The 27,872-nt window shown below is 46.9% G+C and overlaps 1 protein-coding gene across 2 annotated transcripts in view; it reads right to left on the minus strand.

Moving 5' to 3' along the window:
• Window positions 1-27,648, minus strand: part of GAB2 (GRB2 associated binding protein 2) — a 93,994-nt gene extending 66,346 nt beyond the window's left edge. For both annotated transcript variants that reach the window (XM_058799977.1, XM_058799976.1), the window contains exon 1: window positions 27,473-27,648. In XM_058799977.1, coding sequence (XP_058655960.1) covers window positions 27,473-27,544 — 72 coding nt within the window. In that variant the 5' untranslated portion in view covers window positions 27,545-27,648. The remainder of the gene's footprint in view (window positions 1-27,472) is intronic.
• Window positions 27,649-27,872: the final 224 nt, after the last annotated feature.

The raw sequence follows: 27,872 nt of genomic DNA on the forward strand, positions 1-27,872 counted from the left end.
TGTCAGGGGTTTTTTGTGTGAGTGAACCATGCCTGCATCTTGTTGCCCTACTGTGGGACATGCCTGAGTGGTGCACAGCTGGTTTTACCACTAATGATGGGTCAGTCCATCAAGGTTTATTTTGATTTTATGACCTTTACGAGACAGTCTTGTGTAGGAATGATTAAAATAGCAACCGTCTCCTGTTTGTGCTGCAGTGAAACCATCTGACATCAACACAGACACAACACCAAGATGGAAAACATCACTCTTCCTAATTCATCACATAAACACTGGTGGCCTGAACTCACCAAGCCAAACAGGTGTTGGACTGACCTAGTGCTTCTGGATCCCTCACCAAGTCCTGCCCATTCATGCAGGAGACCCAGCAGCACATTTTCCCATAGGGATTTGCAGAGCAGGGCTGGGGAGGATGTCTGCAGTTGTGCCAGAAGCCTCACAGACATGATGTGCTTATTCTCTCTGTCTCTTCTTTCTGCTGAACCTGTCCCCAGGGCTGATCCTTGTCATTGCCAGCAGGGAAACTCAGACCCACCAACATGAGCAAAGCCATTCCTCCTGCACAAATTTTGTACCAGACTCATACGAGCATGGAGTGCAGCACAAGGAAATAAAAGTGAATGGTTGGACTGTGGGATGGGATGGAAACTTGCTTTGCTAGCCAAAATTTCCAAAATCTTAATAATTAAGATGATGATAATAATAAGAATAACAGCAGTAATAAAATTTTCAGGCATGTGATATTCAGAAAGGACCAATCACCTCCCTAAGGAAAAGCAGGTACCTCCCTGCACCAACTTGAGACCTGCTACTCCTTCTAACCACTGGCAGCTAAAAGCTGCAGTTGCCCTACTGGCATTTCTGCTTTTCTTATTCTTTTTTTCTTTGAAACATTCACATGAATGAAGTTTTGTTTGTGGAAAAATTACATCATTTGGGCTGAAGGAGACTTCCTGCTTTTCTTCATCTTATTATCTCATGACTGCTGTCTCTTTGCAACATGCTCACTTCAGTATTTTGGGTTTTGCTGCATCAGTGAGATCAGTGGAGGGGAGCGGAGGCATGAGTCTGAGGGCATGAGGGCAACGCTGCCTTCTTGGCCAAACATTTTTCCTCTCATTGCTTCCCCCCAGCCTACTGCTTTTGCCAAAACACACAAAATTAAGGGCAGAAGGTTGAAGGGGATATTTCAAAGACCTCAGCCCAGGCCCCACCCAAGAATGTCTCCCGACATAATAAGCCATTCCTTCAACTCTGACAACAGGTCCTGAGAACATACAGAAAAATGTGAGAAATCCACAACATCTTAGCAAATTGAGCAACCCTGTTTCCAAAGGCTTGGGCTAAAATCCCAGATTTCAGGTCCTCCCAGCTTCACACACAATCACTGGCTCCATCACGAAGGCATGCAGGTACCCGGCTCTGAAGGCAGACGAGCTGCAGAGCTAAAGGAGCTACAAAGGTAATTGGGGACACATTTCAACCTCAGAAAGGCTTTGGGTGCTTACACAGTGCTAATGGTAAGATAATTTAGAAATATTTCAACCTGACAACATAACGTATCAGCTCTGGCTGCAATTTAGTGCGTGTTATCAGGTTTTTCATTGCTTTTCCCTCACTGTGATGGATTCCACGCTTGCCGTTATTACAGCCATTACATCCTTGATTTTAATGGGGGGCGCTTGCAGCTGTCACAAGGGGCTGAAAATATATTCTTTATGTCAGATAGCACAGGAGACATTTCCTCCTTGAGTCACTGACAGGTCGCCTCCCCAAACCAATTAGCTAATTGTCTCCTATCACTCCCCGAAGAGCAAGAGAAATGAGTGACTTGTGAATGAACTCTGCCAATAAAAAACACTTGTTCTCTCTCTCCCTCCCTAATTTAACTTTTTTTTAAACCTTAATTTAATCTATCAGCCATTCCAACAAACAAGGCAGTGTGCCTGCCCATTCCTTGCATTCTGACTCTGCCAGCCCATTTTATTTTTTTTGTAAATAAAGGGGAATAAAAATTAATAGTGTTTCTGTCCTAGGCATGCCACTGCAGCAAAGTGGGTCACCCACAATCACTGGATTATGCTTGGGTCCCATTCCCAAATCTGCCATCACCTCTTTGTGGCTTGAACCTGATCCTCAAGAGCTGTCAGGGCTCCTGCATAGTGTAAGGACACACTCCTGTCTTCTTCGGCTTCAATCAGCTGTGTTAGAAAGTGTTACTTTGCTTGGCAGAACTGCTCCTCAGGCAGAGCCCCCCTTGGCTGTTGGCATCACCAGTGTACTGAGCTGTCGCTCCTACTTCTCTGAGCTCTGCAAAAGTGGTGCAAGTAGGGGAAAATAAAAAAAAAATATTGCTCCTCACTGAATATATCAACCGAGTTGCATGTTGCATTTCAGAGAGGACATAGGGGAGTGGGGCTTTACGTGCAGCAGCATGGAGAGAGGAGACCCTTTCCCCTGGCACAGACAGGGATGTGAGTGGATCAGGAGAGACATGCTGGCGTCAGTACACCCATTACAGGGGCAGCCGTGGGGGCAAATCCTGAATGACAAACCCTGTGTGCTGCTGAGCTCCACAAAGAAGCCCTGTGCCTTCCCAGCCAACACCTCCCCTGCTGCTAGATGTTATTACAGCATTTAATTTAATTCCACTATCATGGCTGAAATGCTTCAAGAAAACTGAAATATCTGTTACAGTTACCACTAATTCATATCTTGACCTTCTACAATCCCCTCCGACCCCATGTGATTCTGCAGTAAGACCCCTAAATCACCCTTGACCGTCTCCCCAGCCCTCTATGGAGAGATGACTGGCTCAGTCAGAGCAGTGGGTGCTTCTTACTGGGATGTTAATAATGCTTTCTTCCAAAGCATCTCCCGTAAGTCCTCATACACAAACTGGTGAAGTATGTGCTAGGTAACTCTGCAGGGAGGTGGGTCTCACTGGAGCAAGAAAAATTTAAAACACCACAATCTAAACATAAGGATCATCTTTGTTTTTAACTGTGAGGATGGCCAAACACTGGCACAGGCTGCTCAAAAAGGCTGTGGAGATCCTAAGCAAACTGTACTTGGTGACCCTGCTTTGGGAAAGGGGGTTAAATGAGGGCTCCAGAGGTCCCCTCCAGCCTCACTGATTCTGGGCTCAGTGAGGATGATTTCCTCTCTCTCATATCCCACATCTTCCTTCTGAGCTGCTTGTCCCTTCTGCACAGCTGCTCAACACCCTCTCATCCTCCCATCTGTGCCTCAAAGCTCAACATCCACTCATACTCCCACCCCCAGCTCAACAGAGGAGCTGAGACCCTCAATGGGTCAGGTTTGGAAGGAATCAAATGAAAACAGCAGGTCAGGAGTCAGCATGTCCTTTGTGAAAGCCAGATATCCTGAAGGTACAAATGGAGCCTGATGCTTTGGTTCTGGCTTCTCTATAATAATAACCTGGGACAATCGTGGTTTACCTGAAGCTTTGCCTTACAGGGATGTGAGAAGGATAAAAACAGTAAAGATCTTGATTTACTGATGTAAATCAATGCTAAAGGAGGTGGCAGAAACATATCTCAGACAGACAGAGATGGTTAGGACAGGAATATGACCTGCTCATTCATTTTTCAAGCATTGCTGGACTTGAGATAAAACCTGTAGTCACCATAGCAGAAACACCCCATAGAATGACATTTTCTTTACTAAGTTTTTGAAGGAGTGGGAGGGACAACGAAACAAACTGACAGATAGCAAAATATCTTAAGGTCAGGAGGAAAATGAAAGGAGCAAAAAAACCCCAAAGAAAATCCAGTTCTCACAATCCTAGATACTGCCCTAACAGCTATAGATTTTAATTCTTGCTCAAGCTCACCCAGAAAGGTTGAACTGGCTTCCCACAGCACCCTGACCCCACTGGCAGTGACCCAGCTAGCCAACACTCAGGGGATGCTCATTAATCCAGCATCTGGAGGGTTAAGCACATTACAGGAACCTGCCTCAACACATCGCTATCCACAGTCTCTTTCTTCCTTCGGAAAATGCCAAGTCACTCTTTAGCAAGAGGCCAGGCGAGAGGTTGCTTAGGAACTAAATTACTTCTCATTCTTAGACAGTGATGCTAGCTGGCACCCAGGGTGTGTGGAGTGTTCAGAGAGGGGCCAGAGCACTGAGAAAGCTGCAAGCAAAGGGCTGCAGGGTCATCCCAAGGACCAACCATCAGCAGCAATCACTTCTCCCTGCTCCTCCAGAAAAACACCCTGGGCTCTGGCAGGAAAACCTCGGGTTTGGTCCAAAAAAGGAACCCTAAAAGGCAAGAGATGTCTAAATTAGAAAGGTTTTAACAATGTTATAAGAGGTGGTGCATGAGCTCATCTTCAGTGTCAGGGTTTCTGCTGGCACTGCGTCCAGTGGGAAGAAGCAGGGATGCTTCAGGAGTTGCAACCTTTCATCCAAGATTTCAAAAATGCTTTCAAGACCCAGATGACATGCAGCACACAAGGCTGTCAGCTGTGTCTCCCAGTCACTCACAAGAGCTGCCCTCTTTTAGGTAAAAAACACTGCTGAAAAAGATTTTCCCCTAGATGCTTTTAGGAGAAGTTAAAAACCTTGTAGAGAGCAGAATCATGCTGGAGGAAGCAGCCAATACCACATCTTCTCAAAGAGAAGTTGTATGGGAAGGCTGTCCCATCCTCATGCCATCTGCCTGGAGGAAGCTATTTCAAGGGAATCACAGGAAGAATGACTGCTGAGTCAACAGTTTGGACCCAATGAAGCAACAAACACTGCAGGAAGAAGCCAAATAGTCAGATTTCCACTATGTGTGCTCTTGGGGAAAGGACTGGTTTGACTGAGCCATACAGAAAAACTCTTAAGTGGCAAGGTAGGGATATGAGAAGTCATATCCCTCTCTCCTCATCTGCTGAGATAGTCCAGCAGCTTGTGTTGACAGCTCTGTTCAAGATTTTACACCATTAGCACTTGATGTAAAACATGCCCAGCTTTCAGAATTTGTAAGATGGAAAATCCCAGCAGTTCTCTGGGATACACAATCTCTGGATATGCAGGAAAGGAGGTCAGGCTGAGCCAATGGATGAGTAGGACCTCACTGGCAGGGAGCTGCCAGAGATAAACTGTTGTTCCTGTAGGATTTTCTGGATAAGCATAACAGAGTTAGATGCCCATCTTCTGCTGCATTTCCCATCCATCCACAGACATACATTTGAAAAATCAGTCTAAACCCATTGTACTACAAGATGACATCTTGCAGCCACTTGGATTGGACTGAGCCATGTCCTGTTAGATCTTCGTGCTAATGTTCAAGTTAGTCCCTTTTACCCCACATGGGCTTTGTACTCTAGGAGATGGAGTCCCCCAACACCTAAACAAAAAATCCCAAGAACCAAGTTAGACATCTAATGATGCTTTCTGGGAAGATCCTTCACAGATGGTTCTTTTCAGCTCCATCAAAAATGATGGAGAGGATGAACACAAATACTCAGATAATCACACTACAACCCAAATAATTAGTTTTCAAAAGACTTGGCACCTTTGCACCTGTACCCCTGAACCCAGTAGACCAGCACAGATGTCTATCACCTGGAGGGGACAAATCTTCATAGCAGGAACCACACCAACACTCTACATGGATGCAGTCTGTCACAAGAAGGTCAGGGCACCCCACCAGATCTTTTCATAGGTCAGTTTCTGTACTATTTTATGTAATATCATGGCTGAGTTCAGGATCCAGCAGAGTTTGAGATTAAACACATGTCCTGCAAGCATCCCCTCCCACCCTGTAGAACACAGATATGGGGAGAAGCACAGACTGAAGCAAAGTTATTCCCTAATGGACAAAACCGCAGCTTACCAACCTGAATGACAAAGAGGTAAACTGCTCCTCTCTCCACTGCTCCCACTGCCTCCCTCCTAAATTCCTGTGCCCCATGGATTCAAGTGAAACTCCAGATTCATGTGAGACTTTTTTTACCCCAGGGTAACCCAACCACCTCAGGTCAGTTCCCCAGAGGGAACAGGAGAAATTGCAAAGTTCCCAGGACACAATCAGCTGGAGTAGCTATAAACCAGCTCATGGGATGTTCTATTCTGGGCATGGCTCACGCACATAGAGGCCCCAGCTCTCCTCTCCCACGTGTGGGTATCACAGCAGTCTTGTGGACAGAGCTGCCCAGACGGAGATGTGAGCTACATCTCTGTAGTGTGATCAAGTTGAGATGAGTCAGTTCACTATTAAATTCTCATTTAGTGTCTTTGTATCAGCTCCCAGCCAGAAAAAAAAAATAACTGTCTAGAGAAAGAGCCCAAGGAGAATTCAGCTGGAGCTGGCTACAGCAGGTGCTTGAAACTCAGTATGCCAGCTTGCAACCCTTGTCTCCATCTTTATCTAGGTCATGGATTTTTTTGGCCAAGGCAGTACAGATGTCAGGGACTAGCAGATGTTCTACATCACTACCTTCCAGAGCAGTACCCTACAGCTCACTTCACTCAGGTCCACCACACCTTCTGGAGACATAAGCAGGAACCCTCCAAGCTCCTGGGTGGTATGAGGTTTTAACTTCACAAGATGGTTTGATCAGTGAATGGTCTCCATGTTATAGTGAAAAAAATAAAGCCAGAAGGCAGCCACCTTCCACTCTGCAAACCCTCTGCCCCACACCAGGGCACTCATAATACTCTAGTTTTCTCCAAAATTGCTAAATCCTGTGGTTCCCTCTTTTGCCCTACAGTCCTTCCTGGCAGCTGTCTCAGCATGCTCAGAAGTTTAATCTAATATATTCTGACATCCCCCATCTTGCAGCCAGACAAGCTTCACAGCTCTTCCTTGGGAAGCACCATCCCAGGGTAGACAAATCCACATGCATTACTCCTTGTACACATCCCCATGGGGTGAGAGGTTTATTTCTCACTCCGCTGCCCCTGCACAAACGTAAGAAAGGACTTAGCACAGATTTGACTTGGACTTCAGTACCTGCAACCAACTTCACCAAAATGTGCCATACCATTGTTTTCTCTTCAAGAACAATTCTGCCAATCTCACTTCACGAAGAAGGGTGGAAATCATCAAGTCTGCCCAGACTTCCAAACTGTTCCCCAAACAGCTCCCTTCCCTTTTGCCTGCCAAAGGCAGCTCACATCTGCAGAGCTGCATTCGCTGTGCCGACAGCCAGCATACCCATCCTGCTCCCCACAAAGGGCATGGGAAAAGGCAGCGGGGATGGCTGACAAAAATGCACAGATGGGAACGTGGCAGGGGAAGGAGTGGGAGACTTTGACCTGCAATTTGTTTGCTCAGCATTTCATCTCTGGATGAAGCAATGTTTCGTTTGTGGAGGGTAGGAGAGAGGAGCCTGTGTGCAAGAATAAATTTGGGATACGGGGAGGGCAACAGCTCTTTGCTCCCCAGTTTTAAAGCCCAGGAGCCAACTTTTCTTCTACCTTATCCCTTTTTCCCCTTCAGTAACCAAGTCATGGTGCAAGAAAAGAGGACACAGTGTGCTACTGTAGCCCATTTCCTCATTCAGGGACTTTGGGGGAAGAGAAGATGGATGGTCAAGCTGGTGACAACAGCTTGTAGTAGCTTAAGATAGGGGTTTTACATGAGGATTTAAAAGGCTCCCTAAGACTTTGCCAACTTTGCACTCATTCATCCAAAGTAGGATGACAACTTGCATCAGGCAGAAAAGATTTCGCTTTCTTGTATTTACTCAGCCCTGTGTCCATCTGAAAGGTATCACCCCCACTCTCCTCACAGGATTCCCAAGCTCTCAGTTATATTTAAAAAAAAGAAAGGAAAAAAACCTCCCAAACTACCACTCAGCAAGCAATACACTACATGGACACATGTTTTTGTGCTCACTTGAGCTAAACCTCCTCCACAATTTTTCCTTTTGCCAAATGTTTCTGAGTGGGAGCACTGGAAAAATAAACTCCCCTGGCGCGGTGGGACGCAGGCGGGTGGCCAGACCGATCTGAGCCCCGGGGGCTCACGGCCATGGGCAAACCCCTGGGAGCCCCTTCCCAGTCCTCTCTGAGCACAGGCTGTCAGCCTGGAGACATGTACTGGGAACAAGTGCCTATTGTCCCCCATCAAGACTGAGAGGCAGCTCGGTGGGATAAAAATATAATCAAGTGGAATTTCAGCCTTCCTTTTTGTCCTCTTGGCTTTACTTTTACTCTCATGCCTGCATAAAGCCCCAGCACGGGTCCTTCTGCCTGCCTTGCTTTTAAACCTAGATAGGCAGCTTTGAAATGACACCTTGAGAAAATTATTATCATTATCATCTCCAGAACAGGTCTCTCCTATTATTACTACTATTTTTCCTTTCTTTGCCTTGCAGCACTCTTCCAGCCCACTGCAGGCTGGGGGTTTTGGATAGCATAATGGGGAGGGGTGCAAGATTGAAGGAGGTAGGAAAGTTGTCAGGTTTGCTGGAATAAAGACCTGGGTAGTACCTGGTTTCCAGGGCACAGATGAAGTAGTTCAAAGCAAGCATGTGTGAATGATTGCAAGGTCCATACTGCCTCTCAGGAAGAAATCACGGGCAGCTCTGTTGGGGCATGTCTGCAGCTGATGCCCATCTGGTTTCTTTGGTGCCTCTGATTCCCCATGTGGGATAAATACACCAATTTCTCCAAGGCAACAGCTCCTGTGATCCTTGCGTGACATTTGTTGCACATATGCCAACTAGTAATAATAAATATGCCAGCACTATTGCTGAAAGGATATACAGAGCAATAAAAAACAAACAACACTTAAGAAGGACAAGGAGAATAAAGGATGGCAAAGGAAAGCAGTAGCATGGAGTTAATGATCTGAGATCAAACTGGAGGAACTAACGGCCCTTTTCTCACAACCTAGTTAAAAGTATGAATATTGAAATCTTCTTCATAATCCTCCAGCAGGGAAACACACAGCAAGTCTAACAAGTGAAGAAAAAATTAGCAGCCACTTCCCCTAGGAAAACGAGGACATTGGGGGAAGCTGGTTCATAAATTGGCCACAAGGATAAAAAGCCCCTATTATTTCCAACATCCTGCTGCAGGATGAAAGAGGGTAGTGAGCAGACATGAAACCCCTGCATCCCTCGAGGCCAAATTCTACTCAGGCTCTGCAGCATCTCCCCATCCTCTTTTCCCCACAGCTCCCTCCCCAAGTGCCTGGGAACAGCGATGGCCAAAGACTCTGCAACACATAAGCACCTAGGAGCCATTTCAAGCCAGATCAGAACCCCAAGCATCTACTGATTTTACTTCCAGGAGACAAGGCCTTCCCCACTGCTGAAAATAAACCCATAAAGGCTAATTCAGCGTGCCACAACAAGTCAGATGAATCCATCCACGCAGACTGGTACTGCCTGGTGCTCCATCCTGTGCATCTCTCAGTCCTGAAGTTGGATGAGGCATGGCATGCAGTGGAGAACCAGCTGCCATGTGCAGACTGCCACCCTGACCTTGCCCCAAAGCATCTGCACTTTCAATCAGTCCTCAAACAGCTGTTTCCTTTTATTTTCATGGTGTCTGTCATTAAACAAGCCTCATTAATGCAACAGGAAGATGAGGTTCACCTCAATTTTGTTTAACGCAGTGAACCAGCAAATCTTAGATTGCATGGGAGGAGGTGAGGTCTGTGGGAGCATCCTCGGGGCAATGCTGCCCAAAGCATGTCCCAAGGAATCCCCAGGAGCAGGAAGAGTCTCCAATTTAATTGGGGAAGATATTAAGAAGCTCTTTTAGCCTTAGAGCAAGCAATCAAGGCAAGGTTGGATGGGCTCTGAGCAACCTGGCGCAGTGGAAGGTGTCCCTGGCCACAGCAGGGAGCTGGAACTAGATGATGTTTAAGGTTCCTTCTGACCCAAACCATTCTGTGACTCTGTGATACCACAAAGTATTGGTTTGACATCAATACCCATCTGTTGATGATGCTCCAGCACTGGAGGTAAGTGTGGTGATTTCTACACAGAGTGAAAAGACAGACAACATGAAGGCTGGTCTCGGGGAAAGCTGATGAAGAAACCAGATTCACTGGACAGAAAAATGCCACTGCTGCTTGGCTGGAAGCAACCAGAGTTGTGGGGTCTCTGGAGGCATCTCTGCTTTCCTGGGAAGGCCAGTGTTTAAAAAAATTAAAAAGCAGGCACAGCAGTTCTGAGCTCAGGCACAGACTTGCTGAGCTTTTTTAGATGGTCTTCACTATGCAAATACAACTTCCTGAACTTTTTTGGGTACCACTACATAAATTATTTTTGTCCGCAAATCTTTATGGTTACAGGCCCGAATTCTGATTGCTGTGGCAAAGAAGAAGATTTACCACACAACTGCAACTTCAGCTTATGCTTGTAAAGGACTACAAGACCACCAACTTCACTTCTTCAAAGGATCATTCACAGGTAACAGCAATTAAAGATTTTTACCTGAAGCTCTGCTGAGGTGCAGGCTGAACTGACCCAAAAGAAATCAGCCTCATCTCTACTCCCAGCATGCTGCAGTCATGCAACACTTGCTGGATTTACTCTCCTGACAGTTGAGATTTGGTTCAGTTTAGTAAATATAAGCTTGATGGAGATGCACGACCTGTCTTCCATATCCTTGTGATCCCCAGGCCAAGAAATGACTGGGAGTTACCTGCTCCTCATGATGCAGCTCCAGCAGAGTCCCTAAGAGCCCATGTCACCATAAACCCCATGAGCAGGAGAGTCCATGAGCCCCATCCATTCCCCGGATGCTCACAAGACTCTCCTGCGCATTTAAAATATACTTTTTGCATTAAGACCCTCCACACAACACCACACAGACTGCAACTTCTCACACCACCACATGCTTCACTGGCTGCTACAGAATTTGAATTTGCAAGTATTTGAAAACAGCAATTAAGCATGCCTGAAGTTTGGCAGGGGGATTTATGTCAGCCAGGAACTGAGAACTGGTCTCCAAAAGTTATCACTTGATTCTTCAAGAAGAATGAAGGAATTTATAGAGGACACATAGGTTATGGAGAGAAGACGGGCAGAGCTGGACCTCAATCCCAATATTGCCCTGGCACTGATACTCATCTGTTGATGACATTTGCCCAGCACTGGAGGAAAGTGTGGTGAATTTCATGCAAAACGGAAAGATGGAGCAACTTGAAGGCTGGTTGAGCCATTTTCAGCTTAGAAGCAAACTCACACTTGCATGCAACAGGCAATAAACTCAATCTGCTAAGAAAAGCAAAGACAGGCTGTGTAAACTGAAAATACCACCAGCAAGCAAACTCTAGCCCCGAGGCCCTTCTTGGCGGTCTAAAGTTTAAAAACAATGACTGAATTTTAAAACCTCATTTGCTTCAGTGCTCCAGGACCTGGATTTTACTATGAAATGGTAGAAAAAGACAGAAAAATATAAAAACATAATCAGCCTTCCTTTCTGTTTAATAACAGCCCCCAAACCACTCAAAGTACTTGAAACTGGTGAGATAACTGTCCTGATTTCAGAGAGGACGGGTGTGGGTGGCACCTCCCAGCACGGGAGGGGACGTTTGCATTGGCAGCCGAGGCAGAAAGCCTCCACACAACCTAGGGAAAAGGAAAAAAAATGAAAGAAAGAAATAAAGCAAAAAAACCCACCCAGCAAATAAACAAAAGCATTCCTAATAGACTGGAAATGTCATACTACATCAGGGATCACAAGATCGAGCCCAGAAAGGTCCAAGTGGCAAGAACACGCTGTTAAAAACAGATGGGAAAAACAAGCCGGGAAAGGTTGAGACTGTGTTCCTAAACTTCTGTTCCCAACACAGCTTTTAGAGCTGGTGCTGTTGTGGCTGGAGAGAGAGCAGGGTGAATTACCAGCTGTCTGCATCATCCCAATAGTCCCTGTGGAAACCTTATAAACAGGAGGATGGGGGAAAGACTTTCACACTAAAATTCCTGTTCAACAACTTTGGAAATGTAGATTTTTCCAGCTTCCTAAGCACAGGCTCACCACATGTGGAGGCAGATTAATAATACTGCTTTTTAAAATTTTAGCCTTGGTTTTGTGGAGTCCTGTTTGGAATGGGATTTGCTCCTCACAGCATGGCTGTGTCCAGGCAGAGGTTGAGCTGGATTTCTGGATTCTCTGCAACACATGGGGATGGCCATGTCAGCCTTTCTGTGCTCATTCCTACTCATCTTAAGATGGACTTACAGAGGCAGCTCCACTCAGTGCCATAAAACCAGGTGCTCAGTGACCAAAATACAAGTCAAGTGCTGGGAAAAGTGTGTTCCTGCTGACAACCCCCTAAAGGTTACACTTCATGTGAAAAGGAGAAAGGAAGACCAAAATCAAATGGACAGAAGAGGGTACCAAGACACACAGGCTGCAGAGAGCTGTGCAGAGGAAACCTCTGTGCCTGCCACCTCTGTGCTGAGCCCATCGACCCAAAGGTGACTGGAGATGAAGCTCCTGGGCACAAACTCCTAAGATATACCTGATGGTACCAGCTATTCCCTGATATGTTCAGAGGCCTTTCAGTGTAACAAAATAACAGAAGTTTATTGTTCTAGAGGACTTTTTTTACGTAATTCCTTCCCCCAGTCCTGAACACAAGAAGACACAGCTGGAGCCAATACAGCTCTGCATGCACAGGGACCTGTTTGGGGTCCACAGTTTTCAGAGGCATTCAAGCCAAGGTCTGTTATTCTGAGAAAGAGGGTCTAGCCTGGAAGAACTCAAATACTTTTGAGCTCCAGCACCTGGAAGATCTCAAAAGTATTTGTAAATATTGGGGTTTGGCTCAAGTGCCTTTTTATGCAGGAAGAGCGTGGGGGAGAACACTTTTTGAAGCACAAACCAAATGCTATTCTGAAATTTAACAAGTTCGACTGATTTCCTCTATTATTTTGCATTCCTTCATGCTTTAGGCTCCAGAAGATGCCTAAATATCCCAGTGCATAGGCTGCCAGCACAGCTTTTCCAGCCCAGCAGGAAGTAGGAGATATCTTCAGGGAGAGCCTATTTTTGGAGAGCTATCCAATTCCAAACTAAGCCTTCAAACTTTTTGTTGTTATTATTTGGATTAAGACAGCAGAGTGGGAGAGCTGAGGCATTCCCACAGCAGACCACATTGCTCACACTCCTTGTTCTCAGCGGTGGAAGAGGGATTTTGTATGGATGCAGAACATGGCTGGAAGTCCAGGGCTAACATCCCACAGGATTTTGCTGAAATCCTGAGCTGATATGTGGGCTCCTGGACACCTGGATGCAGTTGTGTTTAAATTTCAAAAATCGGTTCTTAATTCTGAACAACTAATCATGTGTGAAGCCAAGATGGATGGAGAAGACTATTTTGTCTTGTACCCAAAACACTCCAAGTGAAAAACATGTATATAACAAAGAATTGCATTACAATAGCTTTTCACATTACCCAACATGTCTATAGAATCAGCAGCCAAGAGCAGGACACCCGAGAGCCCCCCTGCTGAACAACTAGATTACACTAAATTAATTGCAACATCCAGTGTTGGGGTTTTTTTTCCTTTAACAACTCCTATTTTATACATTAAAAAACATTTAGTCGCCATCCCTCAGCTTATTCCTTAGGATTAATAAATCAAAACAGAAACACTGGGGAGTATGCAACAACAAAAAAAATAAAATTCTAAAACCCCCTTGGCTGAATTTAATTTCTATTAGAATCCTTAGTCATGATGGAAATGTTTTTATAACCACAAACCTCCACTAAATTATCTTAACAGCCTCTAGCTGTTGTGCTGATGGCCAAAACAGCACAGTAAATGACTGTCTCACCATACAAAATTATACACATCACTATTACACCGTGTTTCAGCCCCAGCCTCTCAAAAGCAGAGCAGATTTATTCTTATTACCCAGCTGAGCTCACCCATGTGCCCTGCCACGTGTGTGCTGCCAAAACAGAGTAAATCCCCCGATTTTGGCACAAACACCTGCCCAGCACACAACAACCACTCACCTTTTCCCCCTCCTTTCCCACGTCTGACTGACTTTCCGCTCATCAGGTTTTCCTGTCTGGCAGCTGGACTGAGTTTTTAAACAGGCTGAATTCACTCCCAACCTTTTCCGATGAACTTCAAGGCAAGGCACGTGCAAGTGAACTTGGCTCGGGAAACTTGGAATTTCTCAGCACGAGACTGCAGGGACTGATGCAGCTTAGGGATGGGAAGACAAAGATGAGACTGAAGGATGCTGGTGTCTGGTTCCCAGCTCTGTGATAGACTCATTGCACCCCTGAGATATTTCCTATTTATAAGGCAGGGTCAGTAAAGATCCAATATCCAGTAAGCAACCTGGGTGGAAAGGTTGGAATTTCACTGAGTGTCCGACCTCTTGTGCCAACTCTTTGCTCTGTTGGGACGTGCAAAGCTAAAACAATTTGTGTTTACAACCCATCTCAGTGTTACAATGCCAAGACCATGGAACACTCAGCATAAGCATATGAGTATTAGTGAGAGTTCAAAGTGCGAGGACCAAAGCTTGGAGGAAAGAAAATGAACCCAAGCCAGGCCTCACCACTGGGCTTTGGGGACAAAAAGGATAAAGGTGAGAAAATAGAAGGAGCAGATATGATAATATCCAGGAATATATACTGACCAGGAATGAATGTGTTAAGTTACAACTTGAAGAGCACCAGAGCCACATTTCTGATTGTGCTTTGGTGTCTTGTTTTCCATCAAACGGTATTTTTTGGGGTTTTGTTTGGTTTGGTTTGCATGTTTTTTTTGTTTTTAAATACATATAAAAAGTCAAAAGTCTCCCATGCTCCAAAGGAAGGAAATGCAAGGTTTTGACCAGGTCCTTCCACATTGACAAAGCAGAGTTGAACCATGCCTAAAATACAGCTGACTCAGCAGCAATGTGCACAGCAATGTGCACACACACATAAACCCCAAACATGTCATTCTGGCTTCTCACCTTCCTCCACAACCTGAGCTACAGTTGGTTAGTGGGAGGCTCCAGGTACAAAGAAATGCAAAGAACAGGCTTAAAAAGCTCTTCTTAATTACAAATGCAAATCTTGAAGCTTGTCCTTCCCAAGTGGTATTCGACAACTCAATTCTGTCTGAATTTCCAAGTGCGTCAGAGCTGCAGGTCCACACTTCACCCCACATGCCCTAATCACAACATTTAACAGCACTGAGTTGGTCATGGCAGACCCTCCCAAGAAGCAGGATGGACAGAGAAAAATCACCAACAGAACATTGTCCTGAAAAACCCTACTTAACCAAGTACTCATAAAAAAGCCTCATGAACAACCTACACATTGCATAAGTCACGATTTGCTTTATCTGTCCCAGCCCAGAGCAATCCATGAGGCCCAAGACAAACTCATTGTGAAGATCTAACACACACTCCTGAGCACAGAGGAGTATTTTGTGAAGCACTGTCCATGACACCAACCTGTGACATGCTCTGCCTTCTGCTGCACGCGAGGCACCTTCAGTATTAAAAAACCCCGGACAAATAAACCTCACAGGCAACCTTTTTCTCCACACAACTCTGTGTCTTCAAATCTTGCTCCTCAACGCACCTCCCTGCGACAGCACATGATACATCAGCCCATCTGCATGCCAGCTGGCTGTACTGATTTGATGCTTAAAAGAGTGTACTGATTGATTCCCAGTTGAAGCCTCAGCCAACATGTTTTGCAAGCGTTTGAGACAATGGCCTGATCCCTTCAGGCCCTCCCTCCCTTGGGTTGACTTTGGAGCGAGTGTAAGGCAGTGGCTGAAAATGGCTTTGGGAGCAACTCTATAGCTATGGTGCTGGATCTAGCTAGTCTTGGACCAATGCACATCCCATTACAAGTGGAAACTCACTAAAAAGGAAAGAGGAAAGAGCCCTATCTCTTGTAAAGACCCATCCTCAACTCTGACTGCTTTGAACCTCAAAATAACAATTTTGTTCCTTTCCAGTGTTTCCTTTGTGCTATCAACTTCTAAAATTGCAGATATTCACATTATTTATCTCATCTACTTCGTAAGGTGCAAATTCTGAGTTGGTAGGAGAAGGCAGCTTCTCCCCCATGGCACATCAACAGCAGAGGCAGAACATGCTGAAGGATGAAAAAACAAAAAGATCTTACAAGCTTTAACACCTGTGACCTGCTCCCCTTCTGTGTTTGATGCCAAGGGGTCAGACACACCTGGTCACCTCTCCCAAGCACAAACCTGCCTCTCCAAGAGTGAGTTCCAAGATGGGATGGGACCTCACTCTTTTTGGTGATGTGCCAAATGCTTTGGGCCACTTCCCGAAGAAGGACCCTGGGGTGCTCCCATCAGAATCCCACAAGCCAAGCTGAAATGCTGTCCCCCCTCTGCACAGACAGCAGTCCTGCGGACTTTTATCAGGGCACTTTCTCGGTCACTTTCCTTAGAAGGTGGCTGTCCTTTGCTGCTTTGGAGGCTGTTGTGTAAAGCTTTCCCAGGCTCCTAATCACTCTCATCACCCATCTCCAAAGACGCTGGTGTCAGGGGTCCACCCACACACACATTGCTGCAGGATAAAGTCCTGATTGCTGGCAGGAAAACTTCCTGCTCCCTGTTCTGCCTCACTGCATGCACACAGAGGGCTCAGAGAAGGACCTGAACAGATAACGCTCAGTTAAAACCTCAAATGCCAATTTTGAACCCTTGAGCAGGGACCAGCCTACATAATTTCTCAGCATCTCCTTCTGGCCAGGACAGCTAAAAGGAGCCCTGTCAGTCTGTACACCCCATACCTTCTGCATCTCTTCTTTTCTTTCCTTTCATTGATATTATTTATTTATTCCCCTCCCTCAAAGGCTTTAAGGAGCCATGATCACAGAGTGCCCACTGTCTGCATGGCTGCCCCTATGGATAACATGAGGCCATGCTGGAGGTAGCAGCAGGGCTCAGGTGCCAGCTCTGCGCCCCTCTCTCCTGCCACCCTGGCCCTGTGCCCTGACCCCCGAAACAATGAGCTCCTCTGTTCCCCACAGCCCGCTGGAAACTCCAGCCTGACATTATGTGTGGTGGGCAGTGGGCGAGGCAGGCAGGGAAGGCGAGACGGGGGCAGAACAGAGGCCTCAAGTCATCGATTCTTCCTGGGTCAAAGCAAACGAGGTTTTCTCGGGAGCTTCCTATCTGGAGGGAGCTATTTAAGAACAACACAGTGACCCAGAATCAAAGGAGCTGTGTGCAGTTGATGGCATGGAAGTAGAGTGGCTGATTTATGCTGTCAATCAAGAAGGGACATTTACAGAGGGGCATTCATGGAAGGGGCTTGGAGAAGAGAAGGCTCTGGGGAGACCTCTTTGTGGCCTTCTAGTACTTAAAGGGAGCTTATAAAAAAGAGGGAGTTGTTACACAGGCAGATAGTGATAGAAAAGGGGGATGAGTTTTAAATCAAAAGAGAAGTAATTTATCTTAGACGTTAGGACAAAATTCTTTCCTGTGAGGGCGGTGAGGCACTGAAACAGGTTGCTCAGAGAAGCTGTGGATGCTCCATCCCTGAAGTGTTCCAGGCCAGGCTGGATGAGGCTCTGAGCAACCTGGTCTAGTGGAAGCTGTCCCTGCCCATGGCAGGGGGTTGGAACTAGATGATCTTTAAGGCTGCCTCCAACTCAAACCACTGCAATTCTGTGATTCTATGGTTTGTTATGCTTGCCCCTTCCTGTGCTGGATTGCTCTCAAACACAGCATCTGTGAGCAAGAAGTGTGAGAAGAAACGAGATCTGGAATTGCTGATGTGGCTTCTATAGGAGTGGTAAGGGAGACTTTTAAATGGAGAGGCAACTACTGAAACCCCGAGCTGAATTGCACAGCCAATCTTCTCTTTTCCATGTCTTTTCCATGGGGCACAGTTTCAAGCCAAGAGCATCCAGAGAGCAGTAAAACCACATACTTCCCCCTACAAATAAACAAAAAAAGTGGCAAAAGATCCTTAGATGACAAAGTGGGTGAAGATCTGAAGAACAGATTGGTAGCAATGACTAATAACACCATTAAGCATTGTTACTGAAATTATTATGAGATTAAACAAATGCAGACAAACAAAAGCACTGCCCAGTTCTACAGGAGCACACGGTACCAAAGCTCCCATGTACGTGCAACACAGCTCTTCAAAGCTGAAAGTTTAAAAGACACCCCAGAGTCAGTGTCTCCAGTAGAGAGGAGAGAAATGAAGGCTTACTAGTCACTTCTGGAAACAAGACATAATCCCTGGTTGGATATTATGTTAAGTGGCCATAAAGTGGATTTAGCAAGTCAACTTGCAACTTTTGGCAGCCACAAGAAAGTCCATTGGCTTGTTCTCAAGGTCAGTGAGGAACCAGAATGGGTGATGCAGCAGCTGGGATCACCAGAAAACTTAATCACTGAAAATCCATGAAATTCAGAAGACCGCAAATCTTTGACTCAAAATGTTATTTCCATCTTACCATATGGATGCGGGACCTGGAACTCCACCAAAGAAATGTCTAAATGCCTTCCAAAGCAAACGCCTTTGGAAAATACCAGGTTTACATGGAATAAGATGCATAACAAGTACTGAAATGCTATTAGGACAGTATCTTCAATCCAGAAGACACGATGGAAATAGTTTGGATGTGTCCAAAAGGCAAGGGGAAGCAAAAGAAAGAATAAACAATAATTTTTAAAAAACCAACCAGAAGATAGTTCAGTCAATAGATATTCATTTCTGTCAATAGATTATTATTTCTGTAATAGAGAGAACAAACATACAGCATTTAAAAATTCAGAGGCCATGTGGAGTCTGGAGTAGGCAGAGACAGAAAAGCTTTTGAAGCAACAGAAAAGAAGAAGCAATCTGAACACTTAACACAGAAAAGTCTAAGAGCTGCTCTCAATTGGTCCTGCCTCAAAACCAGATTTAAACTATAAATAAAAATGTTCCATTTCTGACCCAAGAGAGAACTTTCTACCGTGAACACACATCATTTTGGGGTGAGAATATTCACATTTGGATGGAGAAGTTCATTTCTAGGCATTAGTATAATGCAGACAACCAGGCTGATGAAAGATTTCCCAAATCAGAACCTTCTCCAGGAAAAGTGCACAGGAACTCAGCAAAAAAATAGGAACCAAATATGAAAACACAAATCCAGAGATGAAATCAGCTCCCCCCTTTCCCAGGTTGCTGGATTTAGTCCAGATTCAATGGAGAAACAGGCACTGCTGGCTATCTTACACAGCAAGAAACATATGCTTCCAGCACTCAGATTTTCCTCCTGTCCTTCAAAGGCACAGCTTGCAGGCTAAAGACAGCTAAGAACAAATTTTTTTTTACCAAAGCTGCTTTTAAAATATTTTTAAAGATTTTCTACTGAAACACAGCACGTATTTAAGTTGCTGTGTGACTAGATATGACTGATGGCATATGTACGATGGCACTGTGCAGGCTGGCACGCTGACCTTGAGGAAATCCTCTTTGTGCATCGCAAGGTCGTGGCAGGCGCACCTTGGTGCAATTGTGTGTGCCTGGCAGCATGCAAATGGTCTGGATCTCTTCTTAAGGTCTCAGGTCTGTTTTTTGTGAATCCACATGATGAATACTTGTTTTTTCCATCATTGATCACAAATAAGAAAGAAAAGTGATCATAAAATTACAGAAGATCCTGAGCTGAAAGGGGCCCACAGGCATCACTGAAGTCCAGTTCCCAGCCCTGCACAGGACACACCATGTGCCCAAGAGCATTGTCCAAATGGTTCTTGAACTCTGCCAAGCTTGGTGCTGTGACCACTTCCCTGGGGAGCCTGCTCCAGTGCCCAACCATCCTCTGGGTGAAGAACCCTTTCCTAATACCCAGCCTAAACTTTCCCTGACACAGCTTCATGCCGTTCACTCAGTCCTGTCACTGGTCACCACGGAGCAGAGATCAGTGCCTGCCCCTCTGCTTCCACAGCAGCTGCAGACCACACTGAGGTCTCCCCTCCTCAGTCTCCTGTTCTCCAGGCTGAACAGCCCAAATACCCTCAGCTGCTCCTCATAAGGCTTCCCCTTCAGCCTTCACATCCTGGTGGTTCTCCTCTGGACACTCTCCAACAGCTTTGTATCTTTCACACATTGGCACCCAAAACTGCCCCCAGCCCTCGAGGTGAGGCTGCCCCAGTGCACAGCAGAGCAGGACAATGCCCTCCCTTGCCCAGAGTCAGCTGCCAGGGCACTGCTAACTCACATTCAACTTGATGTCCACCAGGACCCCCAGGTCCCTTTCCTGGCACCGCTCTCCAGAATCTCACTCCCCAGGCTGTCCATACACCCAGGGTCGCCCCACGACAGGTGCAGAATCCGGTACTTTCCCTTGTTGAACTTCATATGGTTTTGACTGCCCAGACCTCTAATCTGCCCAGATCTCTCTCTAGGGCCTCTCTGCCTTGGAGGGAGTCAACAGCTCCTCCCAACTTATTATCATCAACAAAGTTACTTAGTATCCCTTTGAGTCCTGCACCCAAGTAATTTTTTAAGATGTTGAAGAGCACTGGCCCTAAGACTGACTCCGGCAGAGGCCCACTAAAGATCAGACACCGGCCATGATCTGCACTGGCTGCATCTGCAGAGCCTCTCATGTTCACTGCCAATTCGCTGTGGTTTAACCCATGATAACCACATGATAACCACAAAGCTGGTTTCACTTGGCAGCAAGGTGGAGAAGCTACACAGATCGGCAGCAAAATGTCCCTTAGCTCTACTGCTGCTCTACAGGCACCCTGAAGTAAATAAAAAACTCTCTCTCATTTCTTCCACCTCCTGAGATACATTTTGTCACCACTGTAAGGTGCTGAAAGATCCACCTAAGCATTATGATATGAAACTAAAAGTTTAAAGACTTTAAATGATTATTGAAAGGAAGGGCCATTTATATTAAAAGCAGTAATTTCCAAACCTTTTGGGTCAACTCATCTCAGAGAGACCCTTGATGACCTTGGCAGCCTCGTCATCCAAATCCCTGAGAGATGTATAATGTACTTCTCTGGACTAGCTGCAATCCATTTCCACAGCTTCACGCATCCTCAGCAGCTTGCGAGCAGCTCGGAAGCCCCTCGCTCAGGTAGGAACCATAAAGCCAAGGTGAGTTTCCAGCTGTGAGAATGACCCTGAACACAAGTGCAGCCAAATCACTGGCTTGCTCTGTGCCTTGGTTCCCCCATCAGACCAGACCTTTCCTGGCAGATGTGGTCTCCCCAAACACAGCACGTGGAGCCCCAGTCGCCTCAGCTGCTACTGAAACACAGATAAATAATTTTTGTTCTGCCTTTGAGTCACTAGTATAAATTATGTGCTTCGGTCTGGTAAACACTTTTGCATCATGTCTTCCATCTGATAGTTGCTAAAAGAAAAAGGGGAAAAAAATTGTTTCAGTGTCACTTCTGCTCTCTTTCAAAGAGAAACAAAGCTGCCTTCCTCGCACACTTTCCTTAAGTACTGTTTGTCTTTCTTAAGTTCAACCTGTGCTTTGCAACCATTAATCTTTTATATCCACCATGGACTGCCAAGACAATCAGCCAACACTGAAGTCATGACAGATAGCTGAGGATTCACTCAAGCTGTCTGAGCAAAGCCAAAGCAGCAGGAAAATACACCAGGCTCACCCTCCCACACAACAGACGGACTCCTTACCTCTGTGGGCATGTCCACCTCAATTAATGCAGTGCCTCAGAACACACACAGGTTAGCCCTAGCCAAACCAGTTTGGGTTTCAGCAGCTGAAGAGCTGCCCCAACACGTGTGTTGGCAGCAAACAAAACAAAGACTGTCCACCTTCACAGTGAGCTGGGCTACAACAGCTCTACTGCTTCTGAGATTCATGGCTCCACGTTGCACCTTACAGAGGTGTAAGAAATGTTGGGTTAGAGGCACCTCAGGAGGTTTCTAGTCCAGGCTTGCTGACTTGACATTTGAGGTGTCATTAGATCAAGTCATCTGGAATTTTCTCTAGCAAAGTCTCGAAAAGCTCCAAAGACTGAGACCCTACAGCCTCTGTGGGAACCTGTTCCTTTACACCATGACCCTCTTATTGGACGGGCTGTCCAAAGACCCAACCTGAACCTTCAAATCTGGGTTGTGGTTGTTGCTCCTTATCTTGACACCTTCTACAATCAAGAGTTTGACTCCATTGTTCCCATAACCATCCCTCAAGTATCTGCCTCTTACTAGATCACAATTATCATGATGACAATAAATCACCACCTGGCTGTTTTCAGAAAATGCTACAGTGGGCAAAGGAATGCAGCCCCACACTCAAAAAAATGACCCCAAACAGAGGGCGTAGGACCTCTTCCCCTCTTGTAGGGAAGAGGTCGTGTGTTTTGACTCATCAGCAATGATGCAGCAGAGAAACGAGTTAGAGAGTGGGACCTTTGTGCAGCGTTGCACAAGAGAGCTGGTGTAGCAGGAGTGCTGGCAGGCACTGCCTTTGCAAGCAACATGCACCCCTGACCTGCAAAACCTTCTCTGGTGGAGCAAGTGTTCATCCCTCCTGTGAATCATTGGGCAGATTACAATAGCTAAAATATATGATCATCTTTTGGGATCAAGCTGGGAGATTATATGGGAGGAGCAGGGTGCAGCAAGGCAGTCTGACAGATGGAATAAGTGCAAACTCATGGAGTTTCAGTGCAATCAAAACTTTCTACAAAGAACTTGTCAGAGGACTTCCTTGAGTCCCATCAGGAGATCAGGTGACATAATCAGTGCCCTTAAGCCTCTTAGCTACCCCTCCCTTCATCCAGGCTCAAAACCCATAAATTCACCCAAACTAGCACTGGAAGGAATTTCTGGGGAATTTGTCAAATTTATTCCACTGCCTCTAAAAAGATTCAGCTCTCTGAAGTGGAGTTTGGCCAACCTGCATCTCAGAACTGCCACGATGGAGACTCCAAGCCCATCCCAAACCATCTGTTCCACTGCTCCACTCCTCTGGCAATCAGAGGTTAGGAAGTTTTTCCTACACTTGTTTCCCTTGCTGCAGCTCAAGCTCAGCATTTCTTGGCCTCCAATCACCAGCCATGTAGAACAGTTCGCTTCCTTCCCCTTCACAGCCACCTTTGGCATACTCCAGGACTGTTATTTCTCCTCTCAGCCCTCTCATCCCCAAACAACCCCATTTCTTTCAGTCTTTCTGTATCTTTGCTCAATTTTTGGTGCTTTTCTCTGGAACTGTTATCTGCAACTGTTTCCTATTTTTGTTAATGGGTAGAGCATCCCAAACGAGGCACGGCACAGCTGAGCATGGGAGTGACCAATTAAAACTCCTTAGAGAGAAGACAGAGAAAAGGAGATAATTTTGCACAATACCTATCTTTTGTTCTTTGCTGCAGAATAGAGAGATGTTCTTTCTTCTCCCTCCTATAAAATTTCATCCCAATCAGCACTGTGCCAAACTCCACCTGGCATCTCCACTACTTGACAGCCTATGACAACCCTGCACTAATGGTCCTACTTCAGTCCACATCCCACGTTCTCATTTAAGGAAGACATCCTTACAATGCATTTTGAGGTGGGATATGAAGGATCTACTTCAGGAACCAAAATAAGCCCTTCATCAAAGAGTTGCCCCTAGGAACAGGGCTGCAATCAGTAAATCAGCCCTTTAACCTCTTCTCGCTTGTCCCATCAGAGACGAGCGGCTCTTCCAATGACCTTGATTAAACTGCTTTTGCTTGATGTAAGAACGAAACTGATGCACAAGGACAAACCCAGATAAACCAGCTGGGAGGAAAAAAAAACCAAAACCCACAGCACTAGAGGACTGTACAACCGGCACACGATGAGAAGCTTTTGTTTTAGTCAGAACTGCAGACATACATCTCAGCCAGACAGAAAATACTCTGACTTCATGGCACATAAATAAGCAGGCAGAGCACACTGATCTAACGATAGGGAGCTGAGCTGCTCTACAACAGCACTTGTTTTTCACAGTGCTTCCCTGCTAGACAGTCCAGCCCCGAGCCCATCGTGCCGGGCAGCGGACAGATACAAAACACTGCTCCAAACCCACGTCTCACACAGGAGACAACAGACAGGCACGTCCAGCAGGAGAGGACCAGGAGACAGTGAGTCAGTACAGGACCAGCACAACATGCCCTGGTCTCAGCTGGCTGGTCACACAACTAAAGCCCAGGGTTTTATTTAGGGACTATTTTTTTTTTTTTTTAATTTTTCACATGTGCTTTAAGGAGGAGCCAGAAGGAGAATTAAGACAGTTCTGTGCTTTGTGGCGGTGTACAAGGAGACCCTTTCATGTATGAAAGTCAGAGAGGCAAAAGGTAGGAACAGGATTTTTAATAGGGTCTGTAGCAACAGAACATGGGACAATGGTTTTAAACTGAAAGAGGGTAGATTCAGACCAGATATGAGGAAGAAAATTTTTTTAAATGGGGGTGGTGAGCCACTGGCACAGGTTGCCCAGAGAGGTGGTGGATGCTCCTTCCCTGGAAACATACAAGGCCAGGCTGGACAGGGCTCTGAGGAACCTGGGATCCAGGTGAAGATGTCCCTGCTTACTGCCAGGGAATTGGGATAGATGAATTTAAACCTCTCTTTCAACCCAAACCATTCTATGAATGTACAAGAAGAGTTTGTCTGAAAAAAAGCAATTAAGCATGAGGATGAGGGAGTTTGATGTCCCAAGCAGAGCAGAGGTGAAAAGGGATATTTTGGTACTTCAATTACTTTTGACCTTCAATTGTTTGCTTAGGTTTTATTATCAATATTACAGTAGCATTTACAGCCAAACTGCCCAGAGTCTACATGAACCCCTGTCTGCAGTTATGAGGCTGAAAAAAGGCACACTTTGTCTCAATCTTTAAGCAGTCATCGTTTGTTCATTTGAATGTCCCTCAACAGAAGAGAAACTCACAACACCGATATTTCCCAGAGCGTTGTACAAATAGGTCTCACAATCTCACATAAACACAATCTTCTGAAGTGAAACAGAGCAGGCACTGCCGTAAATGCAGATTAATTCCACACAGATCAGGTGTGGAGAAGAGTCCCCTTTCCTAACCACCCTGGGTGGAAGTCCGAGAGAAAATTCAGTACTTTCCTTTCTTGCCACAGATCTCCTTGAAAAATAAAAGCAAAACAAAACCAGGCTTATAAAAGCACAGCACTTCAAGGATAGCGTTAGCAACACACCCATGTGCAGACACATACATTTGAAATGCACTTGTCAAAGGAAAAATAAATCTATCCTCTCCCCTGTGTCAATACAGCCAGAGCAGGAACTCCAAACCCCATTAGCAGCATCCTGCAGCCTGAGATTTCTCCTCTGAGATCTCAAAGCAGAACATAAACTGAAGACATAAGGAAAGTGGCAAAGCCAGCGATTCAGCCCCTTCCCTTTGAGGCCATACAAAAGCCGGCATAAACCGTCTTTTGTGCACAAAAAACAAAGTCCAACCATCTGGGTTTACTGTGGACAAAGGCAGGTTTTACAGGAGGAAAGCCATCACCCTCAGGCTCTGGACAAGCAAGCTGCTCTGAGCTACACTCAAGGAGAGCCTGATCCACACACCAACACCCTAAATGCACACCACAGCTACATAAACACAGTATCAATAATAATGCATGAAAAAGCAAAGGGACGAGGCACCACCAAGTGAGACACAGTCCAAGCTAAAGGCCAACGCTTTCAAATGCAGCCACTGATGCAGGAAGCTGGTGCAACTGGTGTGACTGGAAGGGAAGTCCCACTGACCACAGCGCCAGGAGCGCTTCAGCGCAGAGATCCCCTCGAGTGACATCTGCCAAGCATCGCTTCCTGCCCCGCCGAGGCTGCGTGGGATGGCCGGGCACATCTCAGCATGGCTGCATTTCCTCTTGGGGCAATGAGGATATTTTGAAAACATAGGTGGCTTGCAAAGCACTTTGGGATGTATGTGGATGAAAAGCACTCTTATGCACATCGATAATTAGCACCAACCGCCGGCATGTCACACCCTCCATGTAGCGCATTTAGCAGATTTATTCAGCTCTTGCTGGAATGCCAGAGCACAAGCCGGATATTCAGACAGTGATGTGAGCGCCCTTTCATGGGGCAGATGCTGGGGAGCTAATGATGTTTGATGAGTTAAGGCCATTGGTGACTCAGGATCAGCAATTAGTTGATTTCTGCGGTAGGAAGGTGCTTTGCTCCATTAAGCTAAAAGCATCCTCCACAGTTCAGCATGCACAAAGTCATTCTGTCCACCTCCCACAAAGCCTACCTACGTTCATTAGGGGGTTGATACTTCCCACATAAACACTCAGGTTTACCTTCCTGGATTCCCCAGCAGTTCCACCCCTCAGCCCTGTGCCAACCTGATATTCCCTGGAACAGCATAAGGCACACAAGGAAAGAATTGCCAAGAGCAACTGGACACACAGTCTAATGTAAAGGGATGTGGTACCACTGATATCTATGGGGCTGAACCCATTTTGGGCAAGGCTAATAACAGTCCATCACAAATCAGATGCAACCCCAGTCCTGCTCAAGCCTGCAGTACGGACTACAGACATCCATCTCCCTCTCAAGGGTAGACAGTGATGCTTCCATCAGCACTGGGGAGACACCAGCTGCACTTGTTCTGCCTGCCATTCCCCAAATGCACGCAGGCAAAAGCAACAGGACCAAAGGATGATCTGGCTGGTGTCCCCACAAGAAGGGAGAGCATCCAGCTCCCTTCCCAGAGGCTGCATTCCAGTCATCTGAAGGCTGGCTGAGGCTGGTCACTGGTGTCAGGGAGTGGGACCCTGGACATCGTGGGGAGCGATGTGCCGAGTCATAGGACGGAAGCGCGATTCTGAGTGTTAATGCTCGTGGTACATGGCAGGAGCGTCAGGCGGAGGACGCAAAGAACAGTTATTTCTTTCAATGACTGGGGAATGTGACAGAGCTGGCATTTGGACCCTCTTTTTACAACTTCTTTGAAGTGTTTGATCTCAGCCGCTAACGACACAAAGGGTATCGAAGCGCTACTGGTGCTATCTTCAAAGGCTTAGGACGTTCAATGATTAATAGGAACCCTGCACGGAATGGGGGAGAGCGACTATTATGGGAATGTTGGGGGAGATCCAAGATGCGTTAGTACCTTTACTCTTTGGGACAAGGTGCTCCCAGCCGCCCCTAAAACAGATGACTTCAAAGGCGGGGGTGTGACGGTCGCAGGTCCCGGGTGAGCGCGGCCACCGCGGGGCGCAGCCCGAGCGGCCCCAGCGCCGAGTGTCCGCTCCGGCCGCGGCCGTCACCGCCCATCCCGCCAGCCCGGGGCAGGAGAAAGCCGGGGGCTCCGGGATGCTCCCACCCGCCTTCCCCGAGAGGCGGGGAGCCAGGAGCACTCGTTCCCCGCCCGGGCAAGGGGCACCCCCGCCCAGCCGAGCCTCCGCGGCGCCGGGAGAGGCGGCGGCAGGTGCACCCGGGCTGGCGGCGGAGGAGCGGGGATGGAGGCGGGGGGATGGATCCCGGCTTTCCCGGGGCCGGGGTAAGGATGAGATGGGGTGGGCAGAGACTTACGTATCTCCGTAACTTCTTCTCCGGCGGCGACTTTCGGAGCCAGCCCGAGCACACCACCTCCCCGCCGCTCATCGCGGAGCCGGGCGCCGCCGGGCGCTGCCTCCCGGCGCTCAGCGCCGGCCGCGCCGGCCCATGGAGGGCGGGCGGGGGTGGCTGGCTGGGTGAGCGGACGGATGGATGGATGGGTGGATGGATGGCTGGAGGGAGGGAGGGAGGGAAAAAGGGAGGGAGAGATGCAAGGATGGATGGGGGGCGGCGAGCGCCTCCCCCCGCCGCCGCGGCCGCTCGGCTGCGAGCGGGGAAGCAGGAAACTGGCTCCTTCCCGGCTCACCACGCCTCCGCCCGCCCGGCGCCCCGCCAGCCCTGTTAAAGACACAAACCCCGCGGGGAGAGGGGCTGC

Source organism: Ammospiza caudacuta, chromosome 2, assembly GCF_027887145.1.
Source record: "Ammospiza caudacuta isolate bAmmCau1 chromosome 2, bAmmCau1.pri, whole genome shotgun sequence".
NCBI lineage: Eukaryota > Metazoa > Chordata > Aves > Passeriformes > Passerellidae > Ammospiza > Ammospiza caudacuta.